This window comes from Terrapene carolina, unplaced genomic scaffold (genome assembly GCF_002925995.2).
Source record: "Terrapene carolina triunguis isolate 2854851 unplaced genomic scaffold, T_m_triunguis-2.0 Scaffold69, whole genome shotgun sequence".
Classification (NCBI taxonomy): Eukaryota; Metazoa; Chordata; order Testudines; family Emydidae; genus Terrapene; species Terrapene triunguis.
Window position 1 is genome coordinate 36378579 of NW_020664420.1, and position 23150 is coordinate 36401728.

At 41.6% G+C, this 23150-nt stretch overlaps 1 protein-coding gene across 2 annotated transcripts in view; it reads right to left on the reverse strand.

Annotated features, from left to right (window-relative positions):
- Nucleotides 1-277: 277 nt before the first annotated feature.
- Nucleotides 278-23150, reverse strand: part of TENT2 (terminal nucleotidyltransferase 2) — a 72394-nt gene continuing 49521 nt past the window's right edge. For both annotated transcript variants that reach the window (XM_026649127.2, XM_026649128.2), the window contains exons 12-15: nucleotides 20760-20896; nucleotides 8251-8342; nucleotides 3498-3577; nucleotides 278-1396 (exon numbers count right to left, since the gene is read on the reverse strand). In XM_026649127.2, the coding sequence (XP_026504912.1) occupies nucleotides 1322-1396; nucleotides 3498-3577; nucleotides 8251-8342; nucleotides 20760-20896 (384 nt within the window). In that variant the 3' untranslated portion in view covers nucleotides 278-1321. The remainder of the gene's footprint in view (nucleotides 1397-3497; nucleotides 3578-8250; nucleotides 8343-20759; nucleotides 20897-23150) is intronic.

Consider the following 23150-nt stretch of genomic DNA (forward strand, 5'->3'; position numbering starts at 1 on the left):
TTGATGAAGCATAAATAAAAGTTACCTGCAACTTGGAGACATGGACTCAAGAACATGTTAAGAATCCAAATGAACATTTTGAGAAGCCTGTAAGGACTACATTGCACATAGGTACAAAATTCCAAACAGCCACACATAAATTTCTGGTTTTGGACAAGACAATCCTTAGAGGACTTCTCATTCTACACAATCACAGGGAAGTAGAAAACATTTAGAAGAGCTCATGTGAAATAAGAGCAAAATGAAACAAAAGTTATCTGTATTTTCCATACATAAACTTTATTCCACTGGACACCATACAAAATATTAAACTTAAGAGGAAAAAAATGAAAATATTAATTTGACATCATCAAGAAGTAACAATTTTAACATATGAATTGGTCTGCAACAACAAATACATGAGAGGCACAAACTGTGCTACAGCAGGTCTAAAAGAAGTTTCACTGGGTTTTTTTTGGAAAAGTTAAAATTCTCAAGATTACTTTTTAAATTTCAATTTACAGCAGCTGACCAATTTACAAATATTTACACAAAATCAAAACAAAAACTTGGCTTATTAGCAGCTTTTCTTTAAGCAGCCATCACTACTACTTTGCATATGGAAAGGAAACATTAAAATAGATATCTGACCTAATCTGTATGAACATTAAGCATTTACATACATTGGTTTACCATGGATTATTTCAACTGTTTTGTAGTAGTTCTGCTGCTCAAAAATTCCAGTTTAGATTATAATTCCTGTAACCTGGAGCATAACAACAACTAGGGTATAATTTCATTTTGATAAATTGTTATTGTTGTTCCATGTAAGAGGGAAATAAAACTTGAAAGTGCCAAGTAGAGCAAAAGTGCATACTGCTTTAAGCAGTTGTAAAGCACAGCCTACTTATTTATCAAGAAACGTGCAATGTGTGCTATGCTTTAAGGATACAGCTGGACTTTTATACATTGCTTAGCTCTTCATTTCTTTATTTCAGTGTTAAGTGTGGTTGAATTAACCATTACACAGTTAAAGGTAACAATTTAATATACTCTGATACTTTCCTTAAAATTAATTTAGTCCTGTGGTCTGAAATTTGGGTCATAATAGTCTCCTATACAAGTCAATGGTGCAAGGATTTTTAGAAAATCCATCTTTGAATGAATGGTTATATTAACAAATGTCATAATAAAATATGCAATCTTTCTTATAAATATTTCCTTAACAAAAACTTGAAAGAGAAAACACTTCATAAAAAACTATGGGAAAACTGCATCTTGGTTTTGATATTGTTCTTTATATTTCAGCAGACTCCAGTAAGAAGAAGAAGAAAGAAGCCAATTATCTTTTCTGTATAGTTGCTCTTACAGGTAGTATACAGTTCAAGTCTCTCTTGTCTCGTAATCTCTGCCATGACTGAGGAAAAAAGTTACAAAGTTTTTAAAAAGCTATTTTCTTCTATATCACCAACTCCTTTAAAACTGAAAGAGGTAAACCCCACACAGATCCACAGAGAGTTTTAAACAGTTTTGTTTTCCTCACAAATTTATGAACAGCATCAGGTACTTCTTTCTTTAAAAAGATTGCTTACAGTAAGAGGGAATCTGTAGTAAGCCAGACAAAATAGCGTGCACTGTTGAGAACAAGGGCTAGTCTACGCTAGAAGCGCTACATCACCACTGTAGCATGTCTGGTGAAGACGCTCTATGCCGATGGGAGAGAGCTCTCCCGTCAGCATAAGAAATCCACCTCTGTGAGAGGCGGTAGCTATGTTGACGGGAGAAGCTTTCCTGTTGACAGAGCGCTGTCCATACTGGTGCTTAGATTGGAGTAACTTATGTTGCTCAGGGGTGACTTATTCACATCCGTAAGCGACATAAATTACACCAAAATAAGTGGTAGTGTAGACCTGAACTAAATAAGTATATTTTCAGGAGACAAAGACAACTTGTGAAGGTGGGGGTATTAGTATATTTTAAAAGAACTAAGTTTCTTATAATGTTCTGGCTTAAAAATGGTTAAGTACCTTCACATTTCTGATTTTGGAGACATAGGCTAAATATCTGAGGAGATATCCCTTGCTACTTCTAAAAAAGAAGGATGTGTCCTTGAAATTGGTGACAAATTATATTATCTCTATTTCTGTCCTGGGTTACAGGAGTAGAGTAAGGGATAAGGTCTTTAAGGCCCTGATTTGGCAACTGACTTTATACAGGCAAACCTTGTGCCAGTGTAAAGTCAGTGCCTTTCAAGTAAACATTTCACAGGAACAATGGGCTGGAGCGATTGATTACTATCCTCTTTATAAACAGCCCTTAGTCTTCAGATATGTTATCAGGGCCTCTCCTCGGGTCTTCTTTTTGCAAGATTAAACACACTCATTTTTAAACTTTCCTCATACATCAGGTTATTTTTTTAAGATCTTTCATCCTATTTGCTGCCTTCCTCAGAGAACATAAAATACCTATGAAATGTGACAATATTTTAAAAAACAAAATATTTTACTAGTGTTTGTGACAAAGAAAGATATTCAATTTTAAAGGACTAATTCTGCTTGTTTCTTGCATTAGAAAAATCTGATCTTCACTTCCTTCTCTTTGTTGGAGAAACATGAACAGTGATACCTGCTATGAAAAATCTCAATGAACCCACAGTACAAGTGCAGCTATAGGTACTTAATTCCAAACAGATATCTCACATACAACGCAAACTCTATGATGGGGAATAGGGGTAGGAGACAGGAGGTGGTCAGAATTTGCAGATTAAGCCCTCTAAGGCCCAAATCTTACATTCCAAGTAAAATCCACATCTCTCCCTCAGCTGGAAATAGGGAAAGTTGCAGGTCAGATAACAGTCATGTCTCAATACAGTTAATGTTCTCCTAAGATTGTGTCAATAAGCCCTTCTTGCTGAAGAAGGGTGTACCTGATATTTAAAGTGTGTACAAAGAGCAGAAAAACAACTTGTAAATTACTAGAGGCCATATTTACCCATGATAGAAGGAACAGGAAAGACAAACTATTTGTTTGTTTGTTTTTGTTCTATAGGTCCCTTTCAGATTTCCATAAGAAACACCACTGAATTCAGGAAAAGTTGAAAGTGTTCTACCCCCAAAACATTAATAAGAAAGTCAGGCTGAGTCTTTCAAAGCTGACTAAGGGATTTGGATGCCCAATTTTCATTATGATTTATCTCTGCCTTGGAGTCCTGAATTTAAACACAAAGACCATTAAGAAATTTTCATTTTAGGTACCCACTTCAGCGTTAGCCCAGCCCTTGCGTGCAAATGCGCACACGCACACACACCCCAAAACAAAACATTCGTACTTCATATTTCTCTCCTTCTACATATATTGGGATGAATTCCTATTACGCAGATTCTGAAGTGTAAGGCAAATATACCTCAGGCCACCACTGTAGTACACAAATCCACTGACCCTCTCTGTTTTCATTTTTTATTCCAAAAACTTTCTTGCAGACAAGAGGACTACAAGAATTAATGTGATGTATTTTTTACCTTTAGAAATTCATCCTTGATAATGTCAAACTTCTGCTTTTCATGTACAGCCCTAGCTGTGTTTGTTCCATCAAAAGGCTCTGCAAGGTTAAACGTAAAATTTAAGTGTTAAAAAACCAACCTTTACTTTATCTTCACCTAGTAAACTACTGTGAGAGAAGCAGAGGATGAGTCAACATATTGTCACTTTCTATGAGGGCTTTTAGCAACTGGCTGCATTTTCCCTTTCTGACATGTACTGTGCAGGTAACTCTCATACCGTAAAAACACTACACTAATATTCTGCAGTTGCAGTAGAGATTGTTGGAGTATTACTCTTTTAAATCTAGATAGATGGCATTGCCAGCAGGAGTATTAATACAGGTCTTCTACCACGTGCTTTCATGCACTGTACAAGTATTTCAAGTATTATAAAAGTCAGCAGTCTATTCAAAGTCTCAGAACAAGGAATAAAGCAGCCACATCCTTAACTAATGTCTTTTGTCAGTTCATAGACCATATATTTCTATCCCATTTTAAATATTGCTAAATATTCTAAATAAGGAAGGTCCTGTTACAATCAATAGTGTGTATTATACATCTAAATATGACTGTGCAACTGTTCTGAAAGGTCCATGTGCAACAATGTACTTATATCAGATCTACAAGCAACTACTTTATCTTATTATGCAGTATCTTTTGAGACAAAATTATACAGACTGAAGTGGTAAAATATGGTATTTTCCTTATACCTGAATATATAAACACCAAAAGCCCCCTGTAATATTTAAGAAAACCCATCTTTCAAAAAAATTTCTATTCTTCCTACTATTTTTGTCTTTTTCCAGGTAGCAATGCATAGTTTTTCTCATTTGCTTCTAATGGACTAGAAACCAACATGACTCTGGCCTATTATTTGTCATCCGCATAATCAATATCAGCATAGTATTCATAAATTTGTACTCCCCTCTGCAATAGAGCAAATATACTATACGGTTACCATGCACAGACCGCCTTTCAATTTCATTGCAAAACAAGTTTTAGAATCCAGTCTTTTTACACTTTTCCAGAGGACAGTTTAAGTACACTATGGTGTATTTCAGGTGTCGGAAACCTTTCAGAAGTGATGTGCCGAGTCTTCATTTATTCACTCTAATTTAAGGTTTTGCGTGCCAGTAATATATTTTAACATTTTTAGAAGGTCTCTAATAGCCAATGACAGAGCCCTGAGGTAAAATACAGTCCTAGCTAGATTAGTCTCCTTTTAATATATCACATTCTAGGTCGTAAACTAACTTTATTTTTAACGGTTTAGGAATCCTTTTAATTTTAGTGGATGTGAGCATAAGAGTTTTATGAAATACATTAATACATATAAGATGTGCTGAAAAAAAACAAAAAACAAAACTATAAACGTCCATGTATAAATTGAGCACAATATTGGTCACAGTTTTGTATTTCTCATATGCATTTTTAATTACAGTAGCAATGATGCAGTTGTGACTTTCCAAAGTATTCATTTATGGCCTGTTTTTACAATCCTTATTCAAGAAAAGCAGTGTGGCAGGGTGGACTAGGTCCAGAGGCCCCTGCTGGAGGCCTCGCAGTCCTGCCTCACCCCACCCCAAAAAAGAGCAAAGGAGTAGTCCTCCAGGCAGCCTAAAGCAGCTGCAGGGGAAGCAACCAATCAGAGGGGCTGCTGGAGCAGCCAATCAGGGTCCATATAAAAAAAAGCAGTCAGTTGTTGCCTGGAGCTGAAAGAGGGAGGTCTGGGTTCCTGGTTGGCTGGAAGAGCAGCAGGACCACAGACAACTCAGTGTGGGCAGGTGTGAGCCCAGGGAGGGCTGCCGAAGACCAGGGGAGCTAAGAAGGAGCTCCTGGCAGGCTGCGGGGACCAAGCGAGGACTGAACCCAGAACCTAGCCAGACCAAGCGAGGGTACCGCGATGGGCCCTGTTGGACTGTTATAGCAGGCAGTTTCTCCAGGTAGGATGCCTTGGCGAAAAGTAAAGACTGTATACCCTGGAAGGGGTTTGTTTGTTCTTTTCCACTTACAGTGTGTGAGATTCAGCCAGAGGGCTGAGTCATTGAAGACCTGCCGATGAAGCCATCGACCAAAGGGTGGGTGGAGGGGTGAACGCTTGCAAGAGGTGGGTGCCACCCCATTCCAAGAACTGAGAAACGGCATGCTCACACTCGACCAGAAGGGGACGCTCGCAAGAGGTGAGAGCACCCAATTACAAGCTCCCATTTAACTCTCAGGGATTTTGCCAGTATAGGGACTATAAAACTGGGACCTTTCATTAGCAAAACCATCCAAATTACACTCCAAATTTAAATGAACTTCAGTACTCATAATTCACCAGCATAATGGGCTGACTGGTTTTGTTTGGCATGCTTCTAGAATTTTTTTTCCTTCCTAAAAATATGTTTAAATATTTAACTGAGTACTTACTAGCAGATTTTACTTTACAATGCGACATGCCTTTATACTGGATCAGAATATTGGCGATCTGATCCACAAGATGTTCAGCATTCTAAAATCTAGACACAGAATTTGACACAGTGACCTGTTACTACAGTGAATTGCAAATGCTGATTATATGCTATGTGAAGTAGCATAGTATTTCCTTTATTTGTCTGAAATTTGATGCTGAATGATTCTGTAATATTAGTTAGGAGCCTCCAGGCATTCCATACTGCACCCAAGATCATAAAGACTTTAAATAACAAGTGAGGGGCTGCAAAGCCTTCCCAAGATTGTCAGGAAACTGTCCCAGTGCAGACTCAAACCTTTCCCATGCTATGCTAATAAATGACAAAAAATTGTATTCTATTCTCCTGTCAAAAGAAAAACACTTGCATTGGAAGAGTGGACAAGAAGAATTTTGCAAGACTATGTATGCAACATTTTAATTAAAATAAATCAACTGTTAAGTGTCCCTCAATTTTTTCTAAATGTCAGGAAGTTTTCAAAGGAAAACTCCAGTATAATGTAAATTTTACTCACTAATCAGAAAAATAATTCACTAAAAATAAATGTCAAATATAAAATAATCGAATTGCCATCCTGACAATTTGATTCAGAAGAGGACTAAAAGTATCATCTTTCCATTAGGAAACATTAGAATCCAGAATGTTTCAAGCGTAGTGGCAAGGCAGGTTTGTAGAATTTTTTTTCAAAAATAGTTCAAATGCACTGCTGTGTTAAGGGCTTATGGAAATGAGACTAATACTGGCCTGAATCAGGTACAGTGCAGACAGCTACTGTGCGAGCGTCTCTAAAAATATGTGCAGTCCTGTCACTCACAGGAGCTACAACGGGATGGAACATGCTTGGGGATGGCATGGCACACGTGCAGTTAGGTCAGCACTAAGGGCCATGAGGGGCTAAAGCATTCCCAGTGTGGAGAGAATCAGTCAGAGCCGGCTCCAGGTTTTTTGCCGCCCCAAGAAAAAAAAAAAAAAAGGGCCAGATCGCCGCCCCTTGAAAAGTGCCGCCCCAAGCACATGCTTGGGACGCTGGTGCCTAGAGCTGGCCCTGGAATCAATGATTTAAGCTACTAAACTAAGACGTCACCACTGAGCATGAGCGAACTGAGATTTTTCAAAGGCTTATAACTTGGCCCAATTTGGCCCAATTTTCACAGGAATAGCAAAAGAGACGCCCTTGACACAAAGGACCCCCCCTCCCCATCACCACCAAATTCTCACTCCCTGCTCCAAAGCATGGAGGTGCTAGATCTTCTCAAAGAAAAGTTTGCCAGAATTTTAACATTGCAAAACAATGTATTTTTCTCTAGCCTTGTTCTTGAAAATGGCTGGACCATTATGGCTGAAACGCTCTAAAAAAATTCAGCCTGAGGCAGACGGACAATCAGAATAGAAAATTTGAATTTGGCAAAATTATTAGCAACTGAAAAAAGGATCAGTGTGACAGAGTGTACAAATCCCACACTGGACCCAGGGAGTCCTGCCCCTCCCAACCTGCAGAGCCTGCTCCAAATGGAGAGGAATCTTAAAAGGGAGCAACTCAGCTCAAAAGGGGGAAGACGACAGAACCAGCCTCGGGGCTCCAGAATAAGGGCACGGAAGCCTCCAGTGAGTCAGATATTGTTGTCTCTCACAGGCCCTGGTTCAGAGTCCAGTTGAGAGGGAGGCAAGGCCCAGGCTCCCCTACCAAATGTCTTTGTTGCAGCATGGGCCAAAGCCTCACCCCACTCTAATAAGGAGAGGGTAGGACAGCAAAAACCTTGAGGTGAAGCTAGGCCACATAACAAGGGTTAGGAACTGGACTGAAAGCCCTTCCCGCCAGGAGGCGTGAGACTGTAAACTGGGTGTGCTATCCACTAGTCCACCTGACCCTCTGAGGACATATTAAAGTATCAGGCACCCTTAACACTAGGCAACAGTATCAGCTCTGCCTGTAACACATGTACTGTAAGTGAAGGATAAACTGGGAGCAGTCACCGCATAAAAAAGCATGTGAAGTGAAGCAGGAGATACTGTATGACAATGGTTTAAAAAAAAAAAAAATCACGCAAAGGAGAGAAGCCAACAAATATTTCCACTTTAGTCACACATAGTTGTAAAACAGTAATCTAACTTTTCCACTGAAATGTCATATAATATATTACGTATCTGCATGTATTATTGAAAATGCCTGAAATAAGAGATAAGCAAAGCCTATAAGTGACAGGCTAAGTTAAATGAACGCTATCAAGAAACTAAATATATGAAACTGAAAACACAAAAATTGCAGCTTCACTCTTTACCTTCTACACAAATGAATTTGTTTCTCCATTCAATGCCATCAGGTCTTGGAATGGCTCTGGCTTCACGAATTGAAATCATTTGGTGGCTCCAGCTAGAGGAAAGGAAAACAATTTGCAGACACTTAACACAGATTGCTTTTTGAACCATCAGTATATGGTTACATATAAAATAGGTAAAGTGTTCATACAGAGTTATGACTTAGGAATTTCAAAGGATAGTAGTTTGAAGAAGCAATTTTTTTTAGCGTTTCTAGGCAGGGGCTGCTCTAGCCATAGACAAACTAGGCCACTGCCTGGGGCAGCCAGGCCAAACTTGAGTAGCACTGCAACTCTGTACACCAGGTTGCAATGCCACTCACTCAGATTTGGCTGGCTGCAGCCCGCTCTCTTGATGGAGAGGCAGCCAGACCACACCTGAGTGAATAGTGTTGTGACCTAGTGCTTAGCTCCCACTCCACTTCTATCATAACCACTGAGCCATCAGAAGGCTCACCACCCTCAGCCCAGAAAATCCAATGCAGGGTGCATGCCCCTCCCCTACTTGAGAACCTTGTTGTAGGGGGTAGGAGTGGAGTGGCACACTAAAATTTTGCCTAGGGTGGCAGACTGTCTTGAGCAGCCTGTTTCTAGGCAGAAAATAATGGAGATTAGTCTTCATGGCAATTAACCATTTTGGCGAGTGGGAACCATGAGGGGGACACAAGAGGTAAAATTTTCATACACACATTAAAATAAATTATGAAAACATTTCAGCAATACAGAACACCACAGACCTCAATGGATATTATAACTTGGTGGTGACTTTTTTTTTTTTTTTTTAAGAAAGTAATCCCTTTGCAGTTCAACATGCTGTTTTAATTTAAAAATACAATTAGAACTTGAGACACTTAAAATTCTAATTAAAACAAGCCAAGCTGACCAGTGTAGGTTGAGAAGTAGGGGAAGGGGAAGGTAATAAATCAGGTCCAACTGTGGCTACATAGTCGGTGCCATTAAAAATGTCCAACATTTAATCATAATATACAGTACAGTAGTTTACTCTCAGATTGGTGAAATTCACACCTGCGCAGAGAGCCTGCACAAAGCCTACAGGCAAGGTAAGGATATTAGAGAATCTTTACACTTTTTTTCTCTGAACCTTTTGATTGTTTGTCATGGCTTCATTGATGTACAATTTTAATTTACATCAACTGAGAATCTCCCCCATAGCTTTACAAATTCAAAGTATTTTTTACAAACTAGTTCTTATTCACGACTTCAGACTAGACACCTGAAAAGTTTCAGCTTATGAAGTTCAGCCATTTGAGTTAAGTGCACATACATCTTTACAGCAGAAAATATATTTTCACTCTTCCATAACTCAAAAAAATATATATGTTTAACAGTTTGTTGAAATTTCCCATGGGGTTACAGGACAAATTGCTTAATGTACAATTTAGCTGAAATACTTCAAACAACTTATCCACACATTTTAATGTATTTAAATCTCTCTTGACTGGACTGTTCCTATGCAATAACAAAAGTATAAATGATAAATATGTCTAGCATTCAAGGCCAGCAAAAACTTCAGCTCTTATCCACACCACCACTCTAGTATCTCCTTGCGTCTCCCACTAATTTTCACAAATTAGGGAACATTTATCAGTATAATATAAAGTATTGTAACTAAATACTGTAATGCCCACGTCAAATGAACAATGTAGATTTACTAATTCATTAATCATGTAGGCAGGTTCAGAAAGGGCTTCAGGCATAGAGTGCTACTTGGAAGGATGCATAGTGACCACAGTATCATTAGCAAGGTTCCACTGCAGTTCTAGAAAATATGGGTCATAGAGGAAAGAGTAATATTAGACACCATCATTTGGCTCTCACCCCAACATGTCTATAAGCTTATCTTAAACAAGCTAAAGGGAAGAGTTATGTAACAGAATATCTAAACTGAGCAGATCACAGCAGGCAGTAAAGCCACTTTGGTGCACAATGAACATGATAAACAATTTTTCCCCCCTCTTACAAATTATTGAGGTTCTACCTGGCTTCAAGATAAGCAATTGCATCTTCAGGAAAAAAAATGTATATTTTATTGCAGAAAAATCTAAATATTATAAGCTGTTCTATACTAAAAGTGTATGGGAACAACGAAGTAGCATTTCTAGTTGTTTAAATCATATTTTGCACTTCACTGAATCATGACAGTAACTACCTTTACTGGATATCCTCGCTCACCATTCATTAACATTGTATTCCTACTAAAATTAGAGTCTGAATTAGAATTGAACTATTCACAGCAAGTGATTTATTTACTGACGTTAGACTTTTTGGTTTGTAAAGAATGTTTACAAGTTTTCTTGCTATTTGTAGTTGCTCAAAGAACATTTTATGCAAATATATTTCAACCTATGAGTTTAAAATATGCTCTGTTTCAACTGTTTCATCAGCTATTTCTGGTGTCACTGATCATATGATGTTTTACTCTCTGAGCAGCAGACAAACATTTTAAGGAAAAAACTCAAAGATTTCAAGACAGCCAGGCAAACGCTTCTGGTATAAACTTTTGTACCAACACATTACGCATTCTTGTGGACAAAAAAAAAAAAGTTACTTACACAAATGTTCAAAGAAAATGAACAAATACATTGTGAATACATTCAAAAGCAATTAACTGTTAATTTAAATCAATGTTCATGATTGCATTATCTTCCCAGTTGTATTCTGAATTGACGAACATAGCTGTGAACTACTCAACTTGTTATATACTTTGCTCTTCCTCACATTCCCAAAATGGAGAGAAACCACATGACCAATCCATACTTATTTTGTCATCTCTAACCGAATACAGCTTATTCATAGGTTGACCTTAAACCCATAGCCCAACATCAATTATGTAACTCAAAAACACTTGCTATAAAAATCAGCACCCCAACCCCTCCAAGGACATTTTAGAATCTATTTTTCCTCAGTAGGGAATATATAGTTTCAAGTAACATGCCTTCATTATACAGTTTTTGATTTAAAATTCTAATTCAGAAGAATGAATTCTGAAAGTAAAACATTTTCACGTTTCAATAAATAGGTAAGATTTAAAAATAAGACCATCTTTCATCATGCCTTTATTTAGTCTCCAATTCCGCAGCAAAATCCACTGGATATAAGCAAGGCATTTATCAAATCAGCCCTTGCTTTGTTAAAGAGCGTTTGCCAAGTAAAAACCTGCTGCCTTCACTCAGAGCTGCTGTGTGAAATCAGACACGAGGCTCATAAGAGGGTCTGGTAAACAGAGAGGAGTTTCAGTAGATTATTTTCTTTTGAATACACTTCCAGACTACTTTGCACTGTGCATTAGACTTTGATATACTGAAAGTGCAGCTTTGATAATTTGGAATAAAAAATTATGTTATTTGAAAAGATCCCATTTACTTATTAAAAGTTTACACACTCAAAAAAACATTTAAAAGCACATCTTCAGCAAGTTGAATTATGTACAAAACATTATGAAAGTGAAATTTAATCAATCGCAAACCAGTGTATGAGAATCAAATTGTGTATTGTTTGCCAATATTGCTTCATAACAAGTTTATTTGAGCTTTTCCATGTGTGGTGCTTCTGGGACAATCTCCAAGTCACAATTTCACATCTTATTTTCCCTTTGATTATTTTATTTATAATTTGTATTACAGTGGTGCCTAGAGGCCCCATCTGAGACTGGGGTCTCATTGTGCTAGGCTCTGTACAAACACATTTTAATTGACAGCCTCTGCTTGAAAGAGTTAACAGTGTAAATAGACAAGACAGACAAATAGTGAGAGGGGAAAGAGAGGCATAACAAGGTGAAGTGACTTGCCCAGGATCACACAGCAGGACAATGGTGTAGCTGCGAATAGAACCCAGCTCTGAGTCCCAGCCCGGTGCCCTACCTACTGGACCACGCTACCTTTGTCATAAGAATTACTTAATTCTACCCGATATGATGTATATTAATTTAATTTTAAAATCTACTGTCTTCATTTAGAAATGATCTCTCTCTCAAACTGATCACCAAGTAATATTACATTCTTCTCCCCCTGCCAAAAACCCTGTGACAGCTGACCAATTAAGCACTCAAGCCAGGTAACAACAGCATTGAGGACGCAGATGAAACTTTAATTATGTCCTATTGTGAATATCCATTATGATACAGTCTTCAATTATATGGTCATACTACTACTAAATTGTACATTTTCCTCTATAACACCTATATTGTGTGTTGCATCTTGTAGTATTATGTATTACTCTGTATAGGCCAGAAGCTATGAAAGCTACGTATAGGATTTCTACATACAAATCATAATTATTCTTTAATCTGTACTATGTTGTATAATAGGTCAATAGTGAAAATTCACTGGAATATATAGGTTGCCTCAGTGTGAACTGAATGCATAGTTAACTACCTCATCCCCTGAAACGCAACTAAGTTGGGAATGGACGACAGGGGATGGATCACTTAATGACTACCTATTCTGTTCATCCCCTCTGGGGCATTGGCCACTGTCGGATGACAGGACACTGGGCTAGATGGACCTTTGGTCTGACCCAGTATGGCCATTCTTAAGGAAGGCTTTTCTGCTTGTTGAAAAGTAGTATCGTATCGTGCGTGCTGCTGATTAAATTATTCAATTGTATAGAGAATTGAAAGATCATTAGAGGTATTGGAGCATTGCAGTAATGAAAACAGCATTAAGTATGCAAGTATGAAAAAATATAACAGGAATCTATATGCTGCAAAAGAGTTTGATATACTGTAGAACATTTGTCTTTTTTTATATGAATGCTCAACCATACAATATTCACGTTCTCTTAACGTGAGAATTTTTTAAAATAAAAACTTCCAGGTTTCATTATTTTCTTTTAAAGGAAAATATTCCAGAATGGTATCACAATGTGCTCTATTTTGGAAAACTGAACACTGAAATAATTCATGCTCTTCTTGAAATCTTGTGCTCTCACAGTTTCCATGACTCTGTCCTCTCCTCGTTCTTCTCCTATCTCTAATTGCTCATTCAGTGTGTCCTTCGGAAGATTCTTAATGTGGGGTTCTACAGGGCTCTGTTGTTGGTCTCCTTCTCGTCTACCGCTATACCTTAACTCTGCGTAATCTCATTCGCAAACACAAATTCAACTACCATTCTCTATACTAAAACTCACCGATCTACCTCTCTACTACAGACCTCTCCTTCTATCCAAATTAAAATCTTGGCCTGTCTCTCTGACATCTCTTAATGGATGTCTCCCATCATCTCAAACTCAACATGACTAAAACATAACTCTTAATCTCTACTACCTCCTCTCTCAATCACTGTGGACCACACCACCATCCTGCCTGTCCCTCAGGCCAGTAACCTGGTCATAGTCTTCAACTCAGGCCTCTCTCTCTAGGTTCTCACATCCATGTCTAAATCTTGTGGATTCTTTCTGCATCACACCTTCCCTATCTAGCCACATAGCTAAAACCTCATCTATGCTCTTCTCTCACGTCTCCGCTACTACAACATCCTTCTCTCTGGCCTTGACAAATGAAATCTTGCCCTATTCATATCCATTCCAAATGCTGCTGTAAAAATCATCTTCCTAGCCCATCATTATGGCTGTCACCCTGTTCTTTGCATGCCTCCACTGGCTCCCCCTTCTTTATTGCACCAAACATAAGCTATGTTTTCATTTTCAAAGCCCTTCATCGCCTATCTCTACCCTACCCATCATCTTACAATTTACTGTTATGATGTCAACTCCTTTCTCTAACTGACTCATGATACCAGTCTCCAATCAGCCAGTTATTACATTTTCAAACAAGTATCTTGGTGTTTTCTCCCATGCTGCCCCTCATGCTTGGGAGCAGCTCACTGTGAATATCCACAAAGCTACCTCATTATCCTCCTTCAAATCCCTCCTTAAAACTCTGTTTGTGATGCTTACAAAAAAACTTGTCAAAGGTTAGGTGGCTAGTATGCTGAGACCACTGCCTATCATGCTGACCAGTACTGTCTCATTGTTTTCTTGTACACCCCATCTCTTGTCTCACACTTAGATTTTAACCTCTGCGGGTTAGGGACAGCCTTTTTGTACTGTGTTTGTCCACCTAGCACAAAGAGGTCCTGGCCCATAACCAGGGCTTCTATGCACTACAGTAATATACATTTTTAATTTAAAAAATACCTTTCGTAACTGTTGTTCTTCAAGATGTGTTGCTCATGTCAATTCCAATTAGGTGTGTGTATGCCGCGTGCACAGTAGCCGGAAGGTTTCCCCCCCAGTGGTATCCATCGAGTCAGTTCAGGTGCCCCCTGGAGTTGCGCCTCCATGGTGCTATATATAGGGTCCTGACGACCTGCTGCCACTTCAGTTCCTTCTTTCCGGCACTGCTCCGACAGAGGGATAGACGGGTGGGTCTTGGAATGGACATGAGCAACACATCTTGAAGAACAACAGTTACAAAAGGTAGGTAACCGTTTTTTCTTCTTCAAGTGCTTGCTCATGTTGATTCCAATTAGGAGACTCAAGCAGGAACTTGGAGGAGGGGTTGGAGCTCATGGGTTCGCTGACTGAAGCGCCGCTCTAGCCTGCTGGGTAATGGCATAGTGAGAGGCAAAAGTGTGGATTGAGGACCATGTCGCAGCCGTGTAAATTTCCTCGGTTGGAACCCGGGAACGCCATTGAAAATGCCTGCGCCCTCATGGAGTGCGCTGTCATGGTGGGGGCAAGCACTTTAGCCAGATCGTAGCATGTGCAGATACAGGATGTGATCCACAATTAAATTCTTTGGGAAAAGACTGGGAGTCCCTTCATTCTGTCTGCTACTGTGACGAATAGTTGAGTAGCTTCGTCTGTTTGATATAAAAGGCCAATGCCCGGTGAATATCCAAAGAGTGAAGGTTTTGCTCTCGGCATGTGGCTTAGGGTAAAAAACTGGAAGAAAAATGTCCCGATTAACATGAAACTGGGAGACGACCTTCAGGAGGAAGGCTGGGTGCGGTCGAAGCTGAACTATAACGGTCCTTATAGAAGACAGTGTAAGGAGGTTCGGATGTTAGGGCATTAAGCTCTGACACCCTCCTGGCAGAGGTTATTGCCACCAGAAATGCCACCTTCCATGAGACAGAGCAAAGAGCATGTCGCTAGTGGTTCAAAGTGGGGCCCCATTAGTCTGGAAAGAACAAGGTTAAGGTCCCAGTCCAAGATCGGTTGTTGTACTTGAGGGTATAATCTGTCAAGTCCTTTAAGAAAACATCCAACTATCGGGTTAGCGAAGACCAATCAGCCAGCCACGCCTGGGTGAAAGGCGGAAATGGCAGCCAAGTGGACTTCTATTGATGGCACAGAGAGCCCTTGTTGCTTCAAGTGCCGAAGGTACCCAAGATAAAAGGCATTGACAAGTGCGTAGGAGATGTAGGTTTCTGCGATGACCAAACTGCGAATCTCTTCCATTTGGGTAGGTAGGTGGCACTAGTAGACTGTTTCCTACTACCAAGGAGGACTTCCCTAACTGGATCAGAGCAAGCAAGCTCCATCAGATTTAGCCATGGAGCTTCCAAGCCATGAGGTGGAGAGATTTGAGGTTGGGATGCTGAAGACGGCAGTGATCCCAAGTTATCAGGTCCAAGAGCAGCGGCAGAGTGATCGGAGTGTCTACTGACAACTCCAGAAGAGACATGTAACAGTACTGACACAGCCAGGCTGGAGCTATCAATATCACAGAGGCTTCATCCCATCAAAGCTTGAGTAGCACCTTGTGAACGAGTGGAATGGGTGGAAACACAAAGAAGGTGGGCCTTCTCCAAGGGAGAAGGAACGCATCTGTGATTGAGCCTGGGATGTGATTCAGGAAGGCACAGAACTGCAGCCACTTCCTGTTGTGTCTTGTCATGAACAAGTCTATTTGGGGAGTTCCCCACTGCTGGATGATGGTGTTCAGGACATCCAGGCGGATGGACCACTCGTGATTGTGAAAGGACCTGCCGAGATGGTCTGCCAGCTCGTTCTGAGCTCCGGGGAGATAAGATGCCTCCAAATGTATTGAGTGGGTTATGCAAAAGTCCCACGGTTTGAGGGCTTCCTGGCACAGGGGAGAGGAGTGTGCTGCCCCTTCTTTTTATATAAAACATCGCTGTTGTATTGTCTGTCATGACTGATACACATCTCCCCTCCAAGTGAGTTTGGAAGGTCTGGCCTCAGCAATCTGACGTTGATGTAAAGTGAGAGCCCCGCTTGAGACCAGAGGCCCTGAGTTCTGAGCTTCCCCAGCTGCGCTCCCCACCCCATTGCTGACGTGTCCATGACCAGGGAAAGTGATGGCTGAGGTCTGGAGAAGAGAATCCCTGCACACATGGCTTGCTGGTTGAGCCACCCATAGGAGAGACTCAAGAACTAGCTGGGAAAGAGTGACTACCTTGTCTAGACTGTCCCGGTTTGGTCAATACACCAATGCCTGCCATGCTCAAAGGGGTCAGAGCCTCAGTCTAGCATGCTGCACTACATCAGTACAGGTGGCCATGTGGCCGAGGAGCTTCAGGCAATTCCTTGCCGTGGTGGTAGGAAAACATCTGAGATCTTGTATGATGTCGCAAAGATTCTGAAACTGTGACTCTGGTAGGAATGTTCTCGCCTGTCTTGAGTCCAACACTGCCCCTATGAACTCTATTCTTTGAGTGGGGGACAGGATTGACTTCTGCACATTCAGTAGAAGGCCAAGGTTGTCAAAAGTTGATCTTATTAGGCTTACCTGCACCTCCACTTGTGTTCTAGAGCGGCCTTTGATCAGCCAGTCGTCGAGGTACGGAAACACCTGCACCTGGCACTTCTCCAAGAAAGCAGCCACGACTGCCATGCACTTGGTGAACACCCAAGGTGCTGCTGACAGGCCAAAGTGGAGGACCGTGAACGGATAGTGATTGTGGTTTACCACAAAACTGAGAAACCTTCGGTCAGGCGGGGTTATGGATATATGAAAGTATGCGTCCTTCAAGTCAAGGGCAGCATACCAGTCCTCCTAGATCCAGGGAAGGGATAATGGAGGCCAAAGAACTTCAGCTTCTTCATTAATTTGTTCCTGAGGAACCTCCTCCATCGCTCCCGCTCTTAGTAGCAGCTGCACCTCTTGCATTAGGAGATGCTCGTGAGAGGGTTCCCTGAAGAGGGATGGGGAAGGGAGGGTGAGCGGGAGGAAATAAGCTGAACTGGAGAGAGTATCCCAGTTCTACCATGCGGAGCACCCAGCGATCTGACGTGATCCAGGCCTATGCATGGTAGAAGTGGGACAGTCGACACGAAAAGCATGGGATAGTTCAGTGGCTCTCAAACTTTTTTTACTGCTGACCTCTTTCACATAGCAAGCCTTTGAGTGCAACCCTCCCTTATAAATTAAAAACATTTTTTAATATATTTAAAACCATTATAAATGCTGGAGGCAAAGCGGGGTTTGGGGTAGAGGCTGACAGCTCGCGACCCCCTCATGTAATAACCTCGTGACCCCAGTTTGAGAACCCCTGGGATAGTTGGATGTAGCGTTTGAATTGGTGCATCGCCCTTGGGTGCACCTTCAAAAGGCTTGTTTTGGTCCAGAGGACTGTTTCACCTGCCCAGAGCCCTGAGCAGATGAAGGAGGCGGCCTCATCCTGTGGTTTCTATTACACCTCCTAGAATAGTCTTGCCTGTTCTGAGGTTGGTAGAATCGATGCAGAGGCTGGGGGTATGGTGGCCAAGGGGCTTGAGAGTGGCTCTTGAGTCCTTAAGCCTACGGAGCTGTGAGTCCGTTCTCTTGGAGAAGAGGGTTGAGCCCTCGAATGGGAGGTCCTGGATGGTCTATTAGACCTCATACGGGAGCCCTCATGCCTGCAGCCAGGAGCTTCTTCTCATGGCCACCCTTGACACCATGGTCCAAGCGGCCAAATCAGCAACATGTAGCGTTGCCTGTAGCGAAGCCTGTGCCACAAGCTTGCCCTTCTCCACCAAGGTGGAAAACTCAGCCCTCAAGTCCTCTGGCAGAAGCTCTGTGAACTTTGACATAGCGCCACAGGAATTGAAGCTATATCTGCTGAGGATTGCCTGGTGGTTTGAAATCTGAAGTGGGAGCCCCCGGTAGAATAGACTTTCCTCCCGAGGAGGCCCAGCTTCTTTGCCTCTTGGGCTTTAGGTGAGGGTCCTTGATGCCCTTTACGTTCACGTTCGTTCGCCGCTGCCACCACTAAGGGGTCCAGTGGTGGGCATGAATAAAAATGTTCAAACACTTTAGAGGGGACAAGATATTTTCCTTCTGTCCTTTTCGCCGTCAGGGGCAGGGAGGCGAGGGTCTGCCACAAAGTTTTGGTGGTATCCTGTATGGTCTTAATAAGCTGCAGGGCAACTCGGAGAGTCACCGGGGGGTCAGGATGTCTATCATGGGGTCCAAGGACTCAGATCTCCTCGACCTGGAGCCCCAGGTACTGGGCCATCCTCTTCAGGAGCTGTTGGTGGACCCCACTGTCCTTGAGTACAGGAGCCGTGGAGGTTCCAGCCACTGCTTCATCTGGCGATGACAAAGACAAGGCTCTAATCAGAACCAGCTCTTGCTCCTGGCCTTCGGCACCGAGAGGATCATGCAGTGCTGGGTCTTCTGGTGCGGTGACTGGTGCGGCATGGGGCAGCTGGTCTCTCCCTGTCCAATCTGGAGCATAGAAACTCCGATTTGTGCTGGCTCCACCTGGACACAAAAGGACTCTGGCTCAGAGTCTGATTGAGAGGACTCGCTCTGAGAGGACCACGGAGGAGCAGTGTCGGGAAACTGGGGACCGGTGTGACTTCCCTGCTGGTTTACAGCTGGCTTGCCTCAGGACGGCACCAAAGGTCTCAGGGGCGTCATTGCCTTTGCGCTCAGTGCCTGGTCTCGCCTGGATGAGGAAGGCAGTGTCATGAAGGCAATGAGCTCTCTCACCGCCTCGCAGATCTCTGGCGTGGAAGGCAGCTCCAAAGCCTCTCCGCGACTCTCCTGGAGAGGGGAGTCCTGCAGAGTCAGACTCAACTGACCCCTTGTTGGGGCAGGAGTTAACTGTGCTGGGCTAGGTGGTGCTGCGCTTGCGTGGCCCAATGCAGGCCTCACTCTGCTCGAGTTTTTCCGTCCCGGTCTCAGTGTGGGTGAGTGCCCTGTCCAGCGCCTTCTTCTTGCAGCGCACTGGGGACTGGGAGCGGTGCTGTGCTCTACTACGTGCGGAGCCCCTGTGCAGGGAGCCCTGCCGGTGCCGAGCGTCTCTACCAGAGTCCTTTCTCAGCGCCAAAGTCTCCCGTTTCGACGCCGGGGCACTGTGCACTGATGTAGAGATGCTAGCATTGGCTCGGCCAAACTTGGCTCCGAGTGGGAATGGAGAGCAGCCTCCATCAGAAGGATTTTTAATCACTGGTCTCTTTGCAGATCTTGCAAACAGTTCTGATGCGATTCCCACGGACTCTTCAAGCAGAAAGTGTGAGGGTCGTCCCTGGGCATAGGCTTGCTACAAGCTGCACCGGGTTTAAACCCTGGGGACTGAGGCATGCCCCGGTGCCGGGGCGGGGGGCAGAAGGGTAGGAAAAATGGGGGGTAAACCCCAGAATAATTCCTTACTGGAATTCTAACTATACTATACAATGACTAAACTAACTAACTGATTTAACTATTTACAGAGAACAGTCTGAAGACCACTAGAGAGAAGGCTTGCCAAAGCAAGAGAAATGAGTGTGCTAGCTAACCATCACAGGCAGTAAGAAGGAACTGAAGTGACGGTGGGTTGGCAGGACCCTATATACGGTGCCATGGAGGCGCGACTCCAGGGGGCGCCTGAACCAACCCGACAGATACCACTAGGGGAAAAACCTTCCAGCTACTATGCACACAGCGCACACATTCCTAATTGGAATAGACATGAGCAAGCACTCGAAGAAGAACTGCAGATCATGTAAAATGTACTCTGATCTGCACTAAACAGCAGTTGATTTCCAGGTGAAATTTCAAGGTGTTTGTTTTGACCTAAACTGTTTGGGTCAAACAGGGGGTTGTTAGGTCAAGCATCTCAGTTAATATAAGGTGAAACTATGAAACAAGGAAAGAAACCACTGAAGTAACCAGGACCCAATCTACTTCAGGTCAAAATCAATACCTTAAGTTGCATCCAGAAACTCAATCTCTTTGGAGAGAGAAGTATCAATCTAAAATAGCACAACAAATAGCTGGCTTTAGAACAATAGAGCTATTTGATTTTTGACAGATTATTTTGCAGATTAAACTGAGGTAGTTTATTAAACAACAGTAGGCACACATCTCACTGCCAAGCTTACACAGACACATTCAAGTGCCGTCATGTGTCCCTTTCCATTTCTCTCTCTCCTTGCTCTTCATCACCCCCATCCTGCCTCCAAACCATTCCTCTCTCTCTGCTGATCAGTCTTAAAATGTTAGCATGCTACATCCAAGCATGCAGCATTTTCACCTATTGCAAAATGCTAAACACAGGTAGAAGTTTATCACTTACTCAAATTCTGTGGCATAATATTTGAAGAAGCCCACTAATAAGTCTCCAAGAGTTGATCCATTTTTGGAGAGGTAAGGAGGAACGGTGCGTGGAGCTTGATGTACAAGGTGCAGCTGCATAGTAGGATTAAAAGATTCCTGTCAAAATAAAAGAATAGAGAATATAGCCTTTCGTAAAGTACATGCTGCATGACTGCACTTAATCTAGGTGCTTTCAAGATCAGACACACACACACACCGGAAAGTTGCCCATTTATTTAGCAAGTGCTGTAAGTGTACATGGCCCAGTTTCTATTTACTAGAGAAGTGCCCTATTGTTCCTCCTACTCCTCTGTTGCATACAAGTAACTCCACTGACCTCAAGGAGAATTAATCATCCCCTGCATGGGGACAGTCAGTATATGTTATTGCCTGTGCTCCCTTTCCCTTCATGAAGCTGCCTAAGAGCTGTCACATCAGAAAAATCTCAAAATTGAATTTTTATTTGCATACCCACTATGACAGACAAGGTCTGAAAGGGAGGGGAAACTTATTTCATATTGCATAGTTAGTTTTAAACCAATATGTCAAACCCTTCACTCCTATGTGACCTTGCATCTTCCCATACAATGATTTCAAAGACTGTGGTAGCATTTCCTCTAATCAAGTTAAGTGAAAACATTAAAAATCATTTAACAACCAACATATACCTGACTATACAGTCCATAGCACTTTTGTTTTTCCACCAGAAATATTGGAGGCTGACCACAAGAAGAGTTGCCTTTACCAATTCAGAAAGTTCTCCACCCAAGACTAAATAACTTAAAAAAAAAATTAAACAAAAGAGAAAATTTAAGTAACAATTTAACTTTCCTAAACATAAGCTGGGCATGTTAAAATAGCAGCAAACAACTGCCAGTCTTGCCATTTTGCATACAGGTCCTGTATTATTAATTATTATGTTTAAGAGAAACTTGTACATCACCATATCTTGCAAGTTCACCTAAGAATATGGAGGCATGGCAGAAGGAATCGTAAGAAAGGGGATGTAACTCATCCTTGTGTTCCTAGCTAATGCAATAGGTTTGAAAACCCTGTAATATGAGGGCACATATGAAAAGATTCTAGTTCTTGAATTGCAACTTTAATACTAATTGTATTACTTTTTAAAAAGGAAATGTATAGAAATTAACAGACTTCTGAAAGCAATCTTGCAGCTGGCAAGAGAAGAAATTAGCAAAAACTGAAGTAACTTCTTCGGGGTCACTTATTTATTATTCTGTTTGTTATTCGTTTCAATGTGCTTACTAAGCTTTCAGAAAATAAAACTGAAATTTACAGCAAGCTTCTCAAGTTTAGCAGTACTCCAAAAAGGTTTTTGAGCACCATCTCCATGTTCAAAATAGACAACCATCTGTAAAATGGTCAGGTGTGCTCAAGTGGTTAGATCAGCAGGACAGGGTTTGGGACTACTGGATTCTGTTCCCATTGTTGCCAGCCTTGCTGTGTAACCTTGGATAATTAACCCTCTCTGATAAAGATCACTCTACCAGTTACCAAAAATATTGTTCCTCTTCTACCTCACATAATTATGTCATGTATATTCATTTATATTATAATGTCCAGAGGTCCCCATCTAATACCTTACAATCTAAAAGACACAGGATATACTAAGGGCAGGGATGTGGATATCACATACAAGTAAAGTCACATTCTCTATCAATAGGCACTCAGTAAACATCTAAAGATCCTGCAGTGTTCCATACTGTTTTAACATCAGTTTCACTAGAAATGTAATACCTGAGTGGAAGCTACCCCTATAGTTTGCTGTGGGTGTGAAGAGAAGAGCCACAACATATAGTAACAAGGACCTTAAGATATTTCCCCCTCCTCACACACACAAGTTGACAATTGGGGCTGCTGCCCTCTAAAAATACAGAAAAAGGTGAACATAATGAAGTTGCTATTGCGGACATTTACTGCTTCTACATTTACATGCTCTTACTAGACACTTCTGAAATGGAATCTGGGATTTATCGCGGGCTGTTCTGTATTCGAACAAAACACCAAGATCTTCCCAACTTCAAGAAAAATCCACCAGTCTGCACTGAGGCGGTCATACTGAACTGGTAAGAAATTAGGCTACAGGAGTATTGCCCCATTTATTTTACAGATTAATAAATGAGCTATTTTCATTAGTACAATTACTAGCTCACACTTGGATCAGCACCTGACCATGGAAAACATACAGGCATTAATCTAAATTAACAAAACTTGACCAATATTTAAAGAACATGATGATGACAGTCCCTAGTTTTTATTTATGGAGCTAAAACAAAGAAAATCCAGATTGCCATGAAAAGTAATCTACTGCCAACAAACAGTTATAGTAACACCATCAGTCAACACATCA